The sequence below is a fragment of the Trypanosoma cruzi genome (genome assembly GCF_000209065.1).
Source record: "Trypanosoma cruzi strain CL Brener chromosome Unknown tcruzi_1047053504769, whole genome shotgun sequence".
NCBI classification, from domain to species: domain Eukaryota; phylum Euglenozoa; class Kinetoplastea; order Trypanosomatida; family Trypanosomatidae; genus Trypanosoma; species Trypanosoma cruzi.
In genome coordinates this window covers 1-15,475 of record NW_921055.1, presented here as the reverse complement: position 1 = coordinate 15,475, position 15,475 = coordinate 1, and the positions used below count along the sequence as shown (strand labels likewise).

The window sequence follows — 15,475 nt, the reverse complement described above, 5'->3', positions numbered from 1 at the left end:
TGTGTGTTTCAGTTATTATAATAATAATAATTCTTATAACAATTATTATTAGTTTTTCCATCACAAAAAGACAGTTTCATCCAAATTAAGAAACAGAACCGGCGGCAGAAACAAAACCACATACACACGCACACACACACACGTTAATCGGCACATGTGTTAGAGAAAGGCTTTTTCTCCACTAAAGAAACATTCGTAATTCCCCTTCAGGCGTTCACGGTGTGTGGGGGAGATTAAATGAGAATTATGGGCAATTTGAATTTCACGCATCCATGAGGGAGAAAAGAGAATACAACAATAATAATAAAAATTCGTAGTAATCACAGGGCTGCCATATGCCCACGAATAAATAACCTCACGTTAGCACACACTGTTTTTGTTTTTTTGCCAATATGAGGATTGCGGTATTTCGCGGGAACAGCAAACAGAACAAAACTTACATATGCCTCTGTACCAAAAAAGTAAAAAAAAAAGAAATAATATCAAATACAAACACACACGACAAGTAAGAAACGGGTTAAGGAACCGGCCAGCCGTCCACGCAAATATTTTGTTTGAATATCTAAAGAAACCAAGCAAGACGGGAGAAAAGGGCAAACGGAGGGGCAGTGGGTTCGCAATCCACTCAGTGCTTGCTCCAACCACATATATTACATTTATATACATATTTGGACTGCCACCATCGTGACACGCTGCACGTTGTTGGGGTTAGAAACACCATGGCTTACGAAGTGGCAGACTTCGGAGTCCTGCAGCCACAAGACACCGCCGCGTGGTGGGAAATCAAAAAGGGGTTGGCTGTGAAGGTAAAATTAATAATAAATAAATAATTTTGTCCTACCGCCATCGGCACCCTGATTGCGTCCATCGCGGTCATCCAATCCACCACAAGACAGTGAAAAAGTACCGCACAGAAATGTCTTCGTTTTATCAGGATGCATATTAATTTAGGCAGCCAGCCCTCGTCGCAAGCATCCTGGTCACAAGCACCCAAGAATTACCGGCAAAAAATAAGGCCAAAGAGTGCGGTTCCCATCGATGTCAGTCCGTTGGCAGGATTTTCTTTAACACCGTTTTTGTACGCTGTCCTTTTCGGTTTGTGTGTGTGCCACCAGTCGGGCAAAAAAAAAAAAAAAAAAGAAAAGAAAAGAAAAGAATGCAGTTGTCATCCTGCGCTCCGAGGCAACATGCACGTACACAAAAAAGAAAAAAAGATATGAAATCCCAAAAGAAAAAAAATATATTTATATTAATTAGTAATAACAAATTAACACTGCAGAGAAATACTCACAAGGTGAAGACGGGAAAAATAAAAAAAAATAAAATAAAATAAATTATTATTATTATCATCATTATTACCATTCCTATGATCAGCATCCCACAATTATATTTATATTTATTTATTCTCTCTTAGTTATATAAAAATTTCTGTCTGGATACAATAAAAAAGACATGTAGAAGCCTTTTCGTGTATAAAATGTGGAGAGAGGGAAAAGACACATATATATCTATAGAGAGAGAGAGAGAGAGATGGAAAAAATAAAATAAAATAAAATAAAATAAAAACTCTCTGGGACGGTAAACAAAAATTTAAAAAATGTATGCCCCCTCCCCTCCAAATCCAAAAAAAAGGGCATCCCACTGTGACTCTATAAGCGTGTCTGTATCTTTTGTATCTTCTCTCTCCTTCATTTCCTCACAAACAATACCCTGTCTTTCTTTTTTTTTGTTTTTTTGTTTTTGTTTTTGGGGTGGATTCTATTTTCTCTTCATGCCTCTATTGCGTTTCGCCAATCTTCACCGGATAAATAAGTTCCACGACTTTGTCCCACGTCATTGCATGCGTGCATTCTTCTAAAGTGCCATGTTCAGCGTGAGTGCATAAGACTATGTCTGCAACACGCAACTCAGTCTCCACAGTGGCACCGCCCTCGTCCGTAATGAGTTTGGCAGTGTTGTAATGCCTGGAAGAAATGAATCCCTCGGTAAATCCAATGCGTTTTTGGAAGAGCGGAGGACGCTCGTGACGAAAGCCATAGGCGCTCTCATCAAGCCACCGTTGATCCCGCACCGAGTCACGCACGTAAACATCTGGCAATATCCAACACCCACGCACCAGAGCTGTGAGTAATTTGATAGTTAGCTGACCATTTGTGATCAGGTGCGTCAAATTGGAGGGAACTGGTGTGTTTGACCGACACTCAGCAACTGTTGCATGGGGCAGCTGCTTAATTTCAGTCAACAACTCCGATGCATCAAATCCACTGATGGTAAAAACACGTGGTTCGACTGATCGGCTCTTCTTTCTCGGGTGCGTTGTCAAGGATAGTGGCACATTCACCGATGATGCACTCCGAAGTCTTTTTTCCACGCCATTTTGTCTTTGTGGAGTGGGAGACGTGGAGACATTTCGTAGTGAACGGCGTAGCTCCTCATCCAGACGTTTTTCCAGCAGCGTGCACCGATTTGTCGCGGCCGTCAGCTCAATATCAAGATTTTCCACCTTCTTGCACATGGAAAGATACTTTCCCCTGTATTCCTCCGCAATCTCATCCAAGTGCTTCTTTTCACGGGTGAGTTGCTGCATGGCGTCTGCATCATATCGTGCCTCCTCCAACTTTGTTCGCAGCCCAGAGATTACACCTCTGCACTCTGTCTCATGCCTCATTTTCTCTTGCGCGGTAGATGAAAGCTCACCCCTCACACGCACAAGTTCTTCTTGGGTGGTAGCAAGCTGATCCTTTAGTTCTCGCAAGTCCTTTGCGTAATCAGCATCCGATGTGTCTTGTTGCTCCATGAGCCGTTGAACCCGTTCTTCGGCGTGGGCCAGAGCCTCCTGTGCCGCCTCTGCCTCTTTTGAAAGGGATATATTTTCTTGCTCCATTCTTAACGCGGTGTCCTTTGCCGTGGCAAGCTCCTTCTCCAAGTGACTGATGTGCTTCTCCCGTTGAGCAAGAATGGTGGTCACGGTGGAGAGTTCTTCGGACGTCCTCGTAAGTTGACGCTTCAAAGAGGAGCGCTCTTCCTCCATCGATAGCCGGCCCCCCTTCGCCTCACGCAGAAGCGATTCCGTCTGCAGTTGTTGTTGGCAGAGGGCAAGACGATGCTCATCAAGAAGTCGTTTAATTTCCTTTTGGTGATCCAAGCCTTGCTGCTTCAACTCCTCCTCCGCAATCTGGCACCGATGACGCAACGACGAAAGATCGTCAATGAGGGCACGGGATTTCTCCTTTTGTGCCTGCAATTCATCTCGAAGGTCCTTTACCATTTCATCCTTCGACTCAGTAATCTGGCGTACGCGTTCATCGCTTAGCGTCATGTGAGAGTTCAACACCTCCGCGTGTGATTTTTCAGTCTCCTTCACAAACTCCGCATGCATCTTCTCCAGCTCGATGCAGCGTCTGGAATATTCTTCTACAGCGCGCCTGGAGTCATCGTACTTTTCCTGAATGCCCTTCAGTTGTCCACGCAATTCCTCATTTTCCTTGTAGAACTGCATACGCTCCCGATCTAATTGGATGCTTCTTGCCTCTAGTTCCTCTATTTCCTCTGAAAGTTTGGCCACATCACCCCGCAAGGTCTCGCTGCGCGAGTTACACTCTAATTCTGTCCGCTCAGCCATCTCCGCAAGACGCCGGGTGTGTTCTGCCTCCACATCATCAAGCTTTTGCTTTAAAAATTGTGTTTCCGCCCTCCGCTTTTCCATAACATCGTTTAATTGTGTTTCAAGCGTTTGCCGCTCTCTCGTCTCACGATCCGCTCGACTGTTTGCCCCATCCAACTCCTCCCTCATCGTTTTCACGTAATCCCGCACAGTTTTTAGCTCCTCCCGCGCCTGCGTCAGTTCAAATCGTGCGATCTCCAGGTCACGCTGGACATTCGACCACTTGAGACGCTCGCGCGTCATTTGGCTCACGCGTGCGCGTAACTCATCAAGCTCCTGGAAAGAAGCAAAGGCCGAGTTTGCCATTGAAAGACGACAGGAGAGACGCTGCGAAGGGCAATGCATTGGTCGCAAAGAATTTATACTGAACGGTGTCCTCGTCAATTCAATTTCAGGGTCTGCCGTCTTTTTTGATGCACTTTTAGGCTCCTCCTGTTTTCCATCATTCTGAAGATGCGCCTTCTCGCCGGTCTCTGGGATCGGGTCCGAGATGTGAATGCTCTTCTGCAGCCACAGACTGTCGTTGTCGTCAGCGCTCATGGAGCTTCGCTCAAAGAGTCAAAATTAGTAAAAAGAGAAACGGGTGATTCTTGCTGTGTTTCTGTGTGTGTGTGGGAGAGAGAGAGTGCGTGTGAGTGAAAAGAGCAAAAAAAAAAAAAATTATGGGGTAAATTCGTTCCGTCTGCCCCCGACAAAAGTTAAACAACAACGACAGTAAATAAACACACAAAAAAAGAAAAAAACTGAAAAGAGACCAAACGCCACGTTTTTATTCGCCCCACACGCCCCCAATGACGGATGAAGTACCCCACTCACTGTTACCGACAGTCGGACAGGAACCCCCGCCCCTTCTCTCAGCTCTGGCGCCGGGCCATTCAATGAACTCGCCAGAAGGGAAAAACCCTGGAAGGCGAAGAAACAAAACTTTTATCCGCTTATATAATATATACACATATATAGGCAGACCATTAAAAAAAAGAAGGAGAAAAACCGCCGATGCGGCCCTCCCTCATTCCTCAAAATTCCAGCGCTGTGTGTCTGCCCATAGAAGACCACTACAAGATGAATCCAAGAGAACGGAAAAAAGTACCATGGCGCGGGCAACTGCTCCCGCTCAAATCCTCTTCAGCATGCCCCTATTACAGAAAAAAAAGAAAAAAAAAAGAGGGTGATTGTGCACCAACAAATACAGCAGTCATAGGCGGATCCCCACTCCCCACTCCCCATGCCGCTGACACAATTTCACCATCAGAGGCATACACGCACCCACCCACACACAAAAGCTCATGGCCCCATTTTGTTGTGTTCGTTTGTTTTCTGTTTTCTGTTTGTTTTTGTTTTTCTTTGTTTTTGTTTTTGCCTCTTCCTCTTTTATTTCCCTTTTATTTCCCCCTCTCTTTTTTTTTCTTTTCTTTTTCCTTTTCTTTGGTTTATATATTGAACAAAAATAAATAAATAAATAAAAGGAAGGGAGGCGGATTAAAAACAAATAAATGTCCCTCGTCCCCCGTCTCATGAAAAGGAATGGGAAAACTGCTCAATTAGTCTCGAAAACAGCCAAAGTTGAGAGTCCTCCACGGGGGTGGAGATGCCACCTCGCATCAACTCATGTACTTTCGTGATCTGCTCCTCCTCCGTTGCATCAACGACAACCGCGGCGGGGACACAAAATGTTACTCCGTACTTCTTTAGGGCTGCAGGGTTATTCTGCACCTCATCAATGATGGCCCTCCATGCCTTCAGATCGCCCTGACAAACAACACGTACATACTGGCTTTCAGCCCTGCGTTGTTGCTGTTCCCTCTCTTTTATAAAAATAGGTAAAATTTCATCGGAAGCATCAAAATCAACTAAAAAACTCGTACGGTCTTCGTATGGTGCAAAAATATCCTTTGAGAAATGCGTCGGAGAAAATTTGTCCTTTTCCCTCGAAAGGTCCTGCGATCCCGCACCGGTAACCTCAATTTTCTTAATGCTCTCCATACGACGAATTCGTCCGCATTGGTTTACAGATTTATCCCCTAAAAGTCGAAGAAACTCGGCCACATTAGCAGATGTTACCTTCACATGGATACCGTTGGGGATAAGCTCCACAAGTCTACCGTTCCGTGGCACACTAAACGTCAAGTTCAGTTGTGCAATCTGTAAGCCCGTCACTTGTCCTCGCTTTAGCCCCTCAACCTTGGCGCAAAAGTCGGCATCTGAAGAACATAACTCAGCAGAGCTGAAATCGCCAATGTCTGCCTTGGCCACCGATGTATCCGATGCCGATGGGAACATCAAGGTCCCAGGACTCATCAGACCTCCGTCCATTACGCCTGGGGAAGAAATGGGTCGTTCCTTGTCATGCTGTGAGTTGTCTGGCAAAATAGGAACTGAGGCGCTCTTGACACGCTGCGATGTTACGAAGGGTGCAGTCTCCGCTTCGGGTTTATTCCTATTCGCCTCATTCGTTCTGGCATTGCGGTAGCGTTGAACACACTCCAAGTACTTGGGGAGGTCATTGTACTGCACGTTGATCGCCGAGCCATTCTCAACGAGTTCCTGAATTGTTCCGTCAGGCAGCGGAGCCACCCACTTCAGCTCGGCCTTTTCAAAGTCACTTCGACTGTAAGTAACGAGTTCGTCCAGAAACCCAAAGAAGTCTCGATTCGACGTTGGTGACAAAAGAATATTGGGCCGAGCATGAGCATGGCTCTTTCCTTCCTCTTTTGCAGTATCCTCTGCAACGAGCGTCGACAAGAAAGACTTCTTCCGTTCCGCTCTGGATCGCCCCAACGTACTGTTGCTTGCTCGATGGAACTGATCCGCAAGAGTATCCATGGCGGCTTGGCCCACATTGATGTCAAATGCCTCGCCAAATGTGGCCAAACAGACCGCCATCTTTCCCACAACCGCACGGACCTCACCCTGCTCAAAGGGCGATAGTGACGTTTCATTGTTGTATGCAAGATTAGACAATTCCCCCATGCAGGACATCATCTGCATCAAAGAATGTAAAACAGCCCGGTTGTTTGGAAGAATGCCCAATAACTCCAAAAGTTTACGGTTCTCAAGAGCAATGTCCTCAAATGTGGGTGCACAAGCAGACAAAATCTCCTTCGAGCACATTCCTAATTCTTGTTCTGAACTGACTGGCGAGACAAGTAAAAAAAAAAAATGGAAAAAAATAAAAAAATAAAAATAAAGTTAAAATCATCACGGCGTGGCAAATATTGCAAAGTCCTCACTCTCATGCATGCGCAGAAGGAGAAGAAAAGAGAAAGAAAAAGAAAAGAGCATTTGTGAGCACATAAAAAAAAAAAGAAAATTAAAAAAAAAAAGCAACGCAAATAAACACATAAACATGCAAATATATAAATAAATACAAAATATAAATATATATATATATATACCGAATCAAATAAAAACAGTTTTTCCGGCTTCTCTAAGGGGGTATCGGTGATCCTATTGCCACGTTCCAGTAGCGCTTGACAAAGGCATCTATTACTTCAGATGTATCAGAGGAATTAAGCCTGAGACCACTCAATTTACACCGCCTCTCTGGCACCTTCTTCTTATCCAACGGCACCATGGATGATGAAGAAAAGGTATCCAATAGAGAAAAAAGCTCTGCAACAAGAGGAGAAACACTGGCTTGTATATCTTCTGAGCATCGATGATATGCAGTCGAGCGTGCTACAACCAACAGCTGTAAAATATCCTCTTGGGCTTTTAGCTCCCCCTCCAAATGAGGCATCACGGAGGAGTTGTGATGCATCACCGATTGCATGGTCGTTGCAAAAAATAAATGGTTCCCATGAGGAAGGCACGTGCACACCAACTGTATGCAGTAACGACACACGTCTGTAAGCGATGAAAGTAACAAGGCCTCGGAAGCAGATTGAGGCGACGTCGCAACCACGGCAACAAACACCTCATTGACATTTTTCAGCAACGTCTGAAGATCCAGAACCAAACTTGAATCTGACAACACCGCTCGCACACCACCATGACTTTCCACCCAATCTCGTACACACTGGCGGAGTTTGAAGGCCAAACGTGGGACCTGCAGGAACGGAAAGGCCGACACGTGTTTGAATGTCTGCACAAACTCCAAAAAAGGAAAAATAGAAACCAAATTACGATGAGTATTAACAAACCCATCGTTCCAAACAGAACTCCCCTGTGGGTCACCTCCCATCCCGTCACTCGCCACTCGATTCGGCATGCTGCCAGAGTCACTCCGACAGAGAAGACTCTGCAAAATAACAGACGCTTCGTACCATCGAGGCACATCATCATTCATGATGCGCTCAAGAACCAACACAACTTCCTCCAGTCGCTCCGAGTGGGCAGAGGAGAGAACGTCGCATACATTGGGACCCGCCCCCACCGAATCCCCAATAGAATGCCTCGAGACTGGGGCAGCAGCAAAATCATCGGCTGGCAAACATGTCGCAGCCGCAGCATCGTCTCTCACAGGCACACCAGAAACTAAATGACTCCCAGACGGCACCGAAACTGGGGGAGAAGAAAAAAGCTCATCCAACAAGTCCATTGACCGCGGTGGAGTTGGTACCCGCGATGGCGGACACAAACCTGCAGGTACACCGCTGCACCCTCCGCGCGCCGTCGCGCAGGAAACGTCCTCAGATGCATACGTCGAGCAACTCCTCATCACCGCAGTAAAATAAAAATAAAAAATGAAATAAATTCTAAAAAGCTTAATAAAAAAGAAAAGAAATTAAAGCAGAATAATCCTCTGGGCCGCTCGCCGGATCCTGAGTGTATCAACGGTAGAAAACAAACCAGATAGGAATACGAAAGGATGAGCGGGACAAGAGTGGATTCACCACACCCTCAAAGCTTAACACCAGGTAAGTGTATATATGTATATAAATATCGTCCGTTAGCCACAATTGTGGGCCGCTCACTCTATTCGGATGGGATATGTAGATACAGACCTGCGAGGCGGCAGACTTCGGAGTCCTGCAGCCACAAAACACCGCCGCGTGGTGGGAAATCAAAAGGGAGTTGGCTGTGAAGGCAAAATTAATAATAAATAAACACTTTTGTCCTACCGCCATCGGCACCCTGATTGCGTCCATCGCGGTCATCCAATCGACCACAAGACAGAGAAAAAGTACCGCACAGAAATGTCTTCGTTTTATCAGGATGCATATTCATTTAGGCAGCCAGCCCTCGTCACAAGCATCCTGGTCACAAGCACCTATTCTTCGGCTCGTCCAAACACTTCATTTACCGCCCATCACACAACACACACAATAGGAGAAGCGAAGGATCATTACACAAAGCCAAGGCAAATAAATAAACAATAATGAGAAATCGCAGCCCACACGGGGCCCTCGCACACGCACACAAACGCCCTCACGGCATTCCTCAGAAGAAGTCAAGCAGATTGGTACTCGTAAACCATCAAAAAGAAAAAAGGTGTGTGATGCCTCGACATCGGCAGCCAGCACAGGAGAGGCAGAGTGTATAGAGCATGTCCCTGGCATAAAGTGTACAGACAAACAGAAAGTATATATAGAGCGAGGCATATCAATTGGCATGGATTGTTTCTCTCTTGCATCCACTGCTGAGCGCAATCCACGCAGGAGGCAACAGCAGTCGCCTCACCGTGCGACGGGATCCATGCCGCCGCTCAGCAGAGTGGTGTCACGGCGGCGGCAGCGGCAAGCAGAAGAAGCAGCGGACAGGGACAAGCTGCAGCAGCAGCGTCATTGCCGTGGATCGGAGGCGGGGCGTCCGTCAGGTCCCTCTCCCAATCCCCGCGCCCCACCGCCGCATCATCATCGCTCTGCGGAGGGTCCACGGCGCCCTGCGCGGCATCAGCGGCATCAGGGCCCTTGGGTCCCGTGGTTGTGGCACCCCCACCGGCCCTGTCGCTGGCGGCCTCATCTCCTGCTGGTTGTCCCACAACAGACGTCACACCATCGGCGGCAACATCGTCGTTGCACGGAAGACCGCTCTTCTTCAAAGCCTCCTGCGGCGCACCCGCGGTGTCGCTGGGCGAGATCACCCCGTCGCCTGTCGGAGCATCTGGGGCAACTGCCTCTCCTCGGGCGACGGATTCTTCTGGGGTGCAGCCGAGTCGACATCCTTCGGTGGGGTGCCGCGGCCGGGATCAATGCTCTCCGCAACGGGGACGGATGCCCCCTCGCAATCCTTGTCCAGTAATTGCCAGTGGGACCGTCCTGCTCCACGCCCTCGCCTCGCCGTCCCACGGAACCACCGGAAGGAGAGTGCCGGCGGCGGCGGATATCGCGCACACCTGCGCGTGGCCACGGCAAGCAACGCTTCCCTCATCGTACGGTCGAGTGGCCCACGCAATCGTCGCCCCGTCCGTGCATGGGACCCAACGGACGCCGCCCTTTTCGACCACTCTAAGACGCACCTGCATGACAAGGCACCCCAATGCCGCATGCATGGCAGCACTCAGATACGTCTCCTCCGGGTCCCTCGCATCTGTCGTGTTCGTGGGAGGCGTGTCCGGACACCACGAAGAGGGCCTATCCCCGGGCACCGCAAACAAACATTCTCCCCGCCAAATAACACCGTCAGCACCCCTCACATCCAGTGCGGGATCAATGATGGGGCAGCTGTCCATCGGGCGCTTTGCTGACATTTTATGCACACTCCCAAACACCAGCCACTGGAATACCGATCCGACGCGCAGCATTCGACGGGAACGCCCAATTCGCACAGCATGCGAAGATACTCACCCATGTTCAGTGCGGAGCAGTTCCTCTGCTGCTGCAGCGCACAACCCGAATCCCCGCACCAACGCGTCGGCTCCGCCATCTCCCGCTTCACCCTCATGCAGCCCAGGACAGCCAATGCAGCCAGCGTCAGCTCCGTGCAGTCGCCGGCACCCCAATCGCTGCCATCCACTCATCCCTCGCATGGCACCGCGACCGGTGCGACTCCAGCGTCCTCCCGTCCCCATCGCCATCCTGCTGCTCCACGCCATCAACGTCGTCGCAGTCGTGGTGCTCCCTCTCTGCCATCGCGGCAGTCGTCGAGTGCACCACCACCAACAGCGCCCCGCCACGCACACAGGCAGCATTCCTCACCATGCCGCGGCCTGCCATGTGCGGGCAGGTAAACCCGACAGCATGGGCCATCAGGTGCGCGGCGAGGCGGGTGGCGAGGCGTCCGTGAAACAAAGCGGCCGGGCAATGTTCATGGCGCCAGCGACGGGACAGGCATCCTCCAGCGTAGCGCACGGCAGTGCCCACACACCACCCGGCGCAGCAGCCACGTACTGCACTGTGTCAGAATTGGCAGCGCCAGCCGAACAATGCTCAGCAGGCACAGTGAACCAACTGCAAACACTGCCCGTGGTGAGTGACGGCAAAATCAACGAACCCTCCAGTGGCTGCACGAGCAGACGATCCGCATGCAGTTTGACAGCAGCAGGGACAACCTCGGCAACAGCGTTCCCGTGCGCAGACGACACAACACCATTCCTGCAGCCAAACGCGCCGTCCAATGCATTCGCTGTGCAACACCAGGAGAAGCCGCAGTGCCTCCTGCTGCCACACGGGTCCGTCGTTGGCGCCTTGATGCGGACGGGCACCCATCGGTCCCTCCAAACGACGCTGCACGCCCGCAACGCATCATGCGCTCCGAGAGGCACGTCTCCCACCACACCCGGGGACGCCCACACGCCGTCGGCACGCACCGCATCGTCAAGGAAGCAGGGATACGTCAGGATGACAGCGGGACACCCGCCGGCAATTCACATCGCAGGCATCATCACAAGCAGCAGCAGCACTGCAGGCCGCGGGGCGACGTGGATCAACCGACGCATGGCGCATGTGGAAGAAAAAACGTAATGGCCTGACGAGGATGCAAGAGGCTGACACCTCTACAAAAAGAAAGAAACGGTATGAGAACACAAAGAAGAGATTTAAACGCCCGCAGTCAATGCAAGCCACTGATAAAACGGTGGAATGAGTGCACTCAACCACAACACGAGCAGAGACTCAACGAAGAAAACAAAAAACAAAAAGCAAAAAAGAAAAATAAAAAAACAAGAAGCCGAAGCGTGGGACGACCGAAGCACACACACTCTCATTGCTCCCGTAAAGCAAAACACACACACACAGGGAGAGAGAGAGAGGTCGCCCACTCAAAGCAATGGAAAATAAATAAAAAACGAAAAAAAACTGTTACGATGCTCCACCATGCAGCCAAGCAGGACGGCAGCGGTGCGTGTGGCTCAAAAGAGAGAACCAACGGGCCTGCATGGGTGTGCATGCATAAATAAGTAAAAAAATTAAGTGTGTGCTTATTAGGCTGAGGTGAGGGCGAGAGTCCATGCAAAGGGACACACACACAGAGAGAAGGACGAGTGTGTGTGCGGGCGGTGCACGGCTCTCTCTCCCTCACTCTCACGCGGCCACCACCGCAGCAGCAGCCGCACACGCAACAAGAAAAAGCAGAAGAGGGGAGGTGGAGTGGAAGGCCGCGGTGCTGCCGTCACTCTCGTCAGGCGTCCTCGTGGCACCTGTTTGAGCGGCGGTGACTGTTGCTGGTGTTGGTGTTTCTGTTACGTTCCCTTGCGGCGGTTGTGATTCCTGTGGGCCTGCGTCTGTTTTTTCCGATTCATCCAAACCATTTTTCTCCGAACTGTTGTCCCGCCCCCCAGAAGAACCATCGGCAGTTGGTGTTGGTGTTGGTGTTCCTCCCGCCGGCAACGGCGACTGCGGCGGTGACTGCTGCGGTGGTTGTAGTTCTGTCTCCGTGCCGGGGGCTTCTGGTCCACCCGGTGCCGCTGGCTTCGGCAAATCTTCCGATACCGTTGATGGTTGTGTTGGCGTTGTTTCTCCCTCTACAGAATTTTTTAATTCTTTTTTACCTTCATCTTCTTTCGAACGACCCGAGCCACGCAAATCATTTCCCTCCGAACTGTTGTCCTGCCCCTCAGAGGAATCACCGGCATTTAATTCGTCACTCCCAGTCCCGCTCTGAGTGTTACTCTTCTGTGAGGTAGTTTCTTCGAGTTCACTTGCATTTCTTTTCTCTTTGCAAAGAAAGAGGCTGCTGTTGAGCCTGCAGTATGTGCCGTTTGCTCCGTAATGTTGTTCATTCAACGATTCGTTTCCGTTGAAATCCCACGCGTAGCCACCGCAGGCACCGCACCACAGCACGCAGAGGGCACACACCAGCAGCACACGGCCAGCCATCATCATCGCCATCACTCCTGTCAATTGCGTGTAGCCTTCAGCACAGACTAACAACACGTCAACGCAGAGTGAAAGCAAAAGGAGAGACACGGCCGCTACACCACGCACAGCCACCGCACAGTCACAAATGGCAGCAGCCCAGCAGCGGCAGCGCACACACACCATGAGACAGTTAAAACCAGCGAAGGGGAAAAACACACAACGCCCCGCAGCAAGTAAGCAGAAAAATACCCACAAAACGCTTAAAAACAAAACACAGGTAAAAGAACAGCAATGAAGTAAAACATAAAAACACACAAAACAAAGGACTGCACAGTATGGCTCCAGCGCGCACGCACCCATCCTCAAACGTGACTCCACGCAAACAGTTGTGTGCGTGCCATGCACATGAGTGTGTCTGGGATGCGTTCAACGTGATGGACGCGGGGAGCGGCAAGGAGCACACAGCAGGGCAGCGAATGCAAATAAAAACAGTAAAACACAGTCATTATTTTTTTCGTGTTTATTACTTAGGAAAACAATAGACGCGCACAAGTCCCCGCGGCTGAGTGCTGGCACGCACAGCCCACACAGAATTCTCAGCCCAGAGCGGCGTACGCAAGCGCAGCCAGAGCGAGCAGCAGCGGGGCATGCAGACGGGTGTCATGGAAGCAGGCGTCACTTCCGACGCTGCTCTCCAGCGCCTTCGTTGTGGGCGCAGAGGAAAGTGGAGCCAGCATGCCTGCCGCCGTAGAATTTCCCTCGCAGGTGGCCGTGTCGGTGGTGTTGGTATTGTCGTCGTGCGTCACCGCGGCAGCAGACGGCGGGGTGCCGTTGGGAGTCCCCTCCGCTGCGGAGTTTTCGCCCGGACCGCTGGCAGCAGCCTGGCCGCCTGGGGATGGGGATGTTGGCTCAGCGTCACCCCATGCTGTTGTGCTCCGCGTGGCATCTGATGCGGCTGCCGTTCCTGGCTCTGGTGAACCGTCGCCCGTAACGCCTTGTTTTCCTGCCGCCGGCAACTGTGACTGCAGCTGCTGCGCCGATTGTGGTTCTGTTGTCACACCGGAGGTCGCTGGTTCACCGGGTTCCGCTGACCTCGGCAAATTTATCGGCCCTGTTGGTGCTGGTGCTGGTGGTAGTGGTGACGGAGGCGCTCCTCCCTGCTGGTTTAATTCTTCTGCTTTACCTTCATCTTCTTTCGAACGACCCGATCCACTTCCCTCCGAACCGTGGGCCAGCCTCCCAGCAGAATCACCGCCACTCGGTTCACCACTTCCTTCCCCTCCCAGACCAGCAATTGATTGAGCACTCGCCTCCTCTCCCGACTCGGCATTTCCCCCTGTGACAGAGCCTCCCGCTGCATTTTGTGGAGACTTTTCCCCAGTTGTTTTACTGCAAAAAAACGTCGGGAAGGGCTTTACAGTATTTACCGTTTGCCCCCTAATAATATGCGTGCAACTCATCGTTAAAAAACAGCGCGTAGCCACCGCTGACACCGCACCAAAGCACGCGGAGGGCACACACCAGCAGCACACGGCCAGTCATCGTCATCGCCATCACGGCTGCACACACACACACACTGGTGCTAAGCCTAATGAGTAAAGGCAAACATGTGTATATTTAAACACACGGCTATAGACGTCTGCGCAACCAAATGTTTTTGCACACGGTCATACATGTAAAATGAGCAATCCAAATAAACTCATACAATGAAGCAAAGAGAGAAACAGAAGGGAAACGCATGTATGTGTACATGTGTTGTTGTTGTTGTTGTTGTTGCAGTGGTTGCCCCCGCAAAAAAGCGCATAAACAAAAATAATTAGGAGCCGCCGTGTTAAATTGGAGGACCCATGAAAATAAAATAAAAAGTAAGAAAAGGGCAAGTGTCGCCGCAAAACATGATGCTCAAAGGAAAGAGACACGCCACATCTAGCAGAGCAAAAAGAAGAAAAAGGGGGGAGGGGGGACATTGACGGGTAAACACACACATAAAGAGAGAAAAAAGCATCGGCTACTCGGAGAAAAAAAGAGGAGATGAAATCCCCCTTCTCAACTATAAATTCTCTGCCGCATCAACCGTGCTTGCCGACGCGGCTGAGAGCTGCGAAAGGGACAGAAGACCATCGTCAAAGCGCAGCTGTACAACGCAATCTGCCTCCCTCTCATCAACCTCATTCTCTTCCGCATTGTCATTGGCGTCATTAGGGCAAAGAATAGGCGGTGAGAAGCCTATAAAATTTCCAATTTGCGTTGTGGCCAGGCCGCTCCTATCACTTGTGCTGTGTGTGTTGCGTGGACGGCTGAGACTCGCCCCTTGGCTTGATGTCGCCACCTCCTCCGAGCCACTCTTTAGCGTTTCGCCATTGGCAATGGCCCTCCCTGAACAAATCCATTCTCTCTGCGGGGCAGAAGAGATATTAGGGGTGGTCAGGTCAGGTGCACTTGTAATGCGTTCCGTGGAATGGGAAGAACTAACCGTTACAAAACTCCCATCCGAAAGAGAACGACTGCAAGCAGCAGTAGCAACCCACTTGCAAGTAGCACTATTGCTGCTGTTGATACTATTCTGACTACTACCGCCCCCACCACTTCTGTTGTTTGTTTGCTGCTTCTGTTGAGGTTGCGGCTGTCGTCT

General features: G+C 50.2%; 6 protein-coding genes and 1 pseudogene across 6 annotated transcripts, besides 31 other annotated features; all 7 read right to left on the bottom strand.

Annotated features, from left to right (window-relative positions):
- Positions 1-2,898: part of a sequence feature (heterozygous, non-Esmeraldo-like haplotype) that runs on past the window's edge.
- Positions 13-51: a sequence feature (AT_rich).
- Positions 118-142: a microsatellite.
- Positions 724-991: a mobile genetic element.
- Positions 808-834: a sequence feature (AT_rich).
- Positions 1,122-1,157: a microsatellite.
- Positions 1,232-1,271: a sequence feature (AT_rich).
- Positions 1,307-1,334: a microsatellite.
- Positions 1,335-1,373: a microsatellite.
- Positions 1,383-1,405: a sequence feature (AT_rich).
- Positions 1,537-1,565: a microsatellite.
- Positions 1,712-1,749: a microsatellite.
- Positions 1,778-4,204, bottom strand: Tc00.1047053504769.80 (uncharacterized protein; the record flags this gene model as incomplete). Its single annotated transcript, XM_812399.1, has 1 exon — positions 1,778-4,204. The coding sequence occupies one exon, from the start codon at positions 4,202-4,204 to the stop codon at positions 1,778-1,780; it is 2,427 nt and encodes an 808-aa protein (XP_817492.1).
- Positions 2,899-3,471: a sequence feature (areas merged during assembly that could not be assigned to a particular haplotype. This can correspond to areas where the two haplotypes were merged or to regions with more than two copies in the genome that were merged during assembly.).
- Positions 3,472-3,575: a sequence feature (haploid, Esmeraldo-like haplotype).
- Positions 3,576-3,872: a sequence feature (haploid, non-Esmeraldo-like haplotype).
- Positions 3,873-7,709: a sequence feature (heterozygous, non-Esmeraldo-like haplotype).
- Positions 4,974-5,023: a sequence feature (A-rich).
- Positions 5,060-5,091: a microsatellite.
- Positions 5,108-5,129: a sequence feature (AT_rich).
- On the bottom strand, positions 5,177-6,775 carry Tc00.1047053504769.70 (uncharacterized protein; the record flags this gene model as incomplete). The annotated part of the gene is made up of 1 exon (XM_812398.1): positions 5,177-6,775. One exon carries the CDS (start codon positions 6,773-6,775, stop codon positions 5,177-5,179), a length of 1,599 nt encoding a protein of 532 aa, XP_817491.1.
- Positions 6,814-6,859: a sequence feature (T-rich).
- Positions 6,909-6,987: a sequence feature (T-rich).
- Positions 7,017-7,058: a microsatellite.
- Tc00.1047053504769.60 (uncharacterized protein) lies at positions 7,092-8,324 on the bottom strand (the record flags this gene model as incomplete). Its single annotated transcript, XM_812397.1, has 1 exon — positions 7,092-8,324. One exon carries the CDS (start codon positions 8,322-8,324, stop codon positions 7,092-7,094), a length of 1,233 nt encoding a protein of 410 aa, XP_817490.1.
- Positions 7,710-8,382: a sequence feature (haploid, non-Esmeraldo-like haplotype).
- Positions 8,333-8,361: a sequence feature (AT_rich).
- Positions 8,383-14,140: a sequence feature (areas not merged during assembly with more than two copies in the genome that could not be assigned to a particular haplotype).
- Positions 8,400-8,878: a mobile genetic element.
- Positions 9,793-11,490, bottom strand: Tc00.1047053504769.41 (annotated as a pseudogene).
- Positions 11,665-11,712: a sequence feature (T-rich).
- Positions 12,067-12,873, bottom strand: Tc00.1047053504769.20 (mucin-associated surface protein (MASP), putative; the record flags this gene model as incomplete). The annotated part of the gene is made up of 1 exon (XM_812396.1): positions 12,067-12,873. One exon carries the CDS (start codon positions 12,871-12,873, stop codon positions 12,067-12,069), a length of 807 nt encoding a protein of 268 aa, XP_817489.1.
- Positions 13,440-14,303, bottom strand: Tc00.1047053504769.10 (uncharacterized protein; the record flags this gene model as incomplete). Its single annotated transcript, XM_812395.1, has 1 exon — positions 13,440-14,303. The coding sequence occupies one exon, from the start codon at positions 14,301-14,303 to the stop codon at positions 13,440-13,442; it is 864 nt and encodes a 287-aa protein (XP_817488.1).
- Positions 14,141-14,599: a sequence feature (heterozygous, Esmeraldo-like haplotype).
- Positions 14,597-14,619: a microsatellite.
- Positions 14,600-15,019: a sequence feature (areas merged during assembly that could not be assigned to a particular haplotype. This can correspond to areas where the two haplotypes were merged or to regions with more than two copies in the genome that were merged during assembly.).
- Tc00.1047053504769.5 (uncharacterized protein) lies at positions 14,894-15,475 on the bottom strand (the record flags this gene model as incomplete). Its single annotated transcript, XM_812405.1, has 1 exon — positions 14,894-15,475. A coding segment is annotated over one exon (582 nt), but the record flags the coding sequence as incomplete, so codon positions are not given.
- Positions 15,020-15,475: a sequence feature (heterozygous, non-Esmeraldo-like haplotype).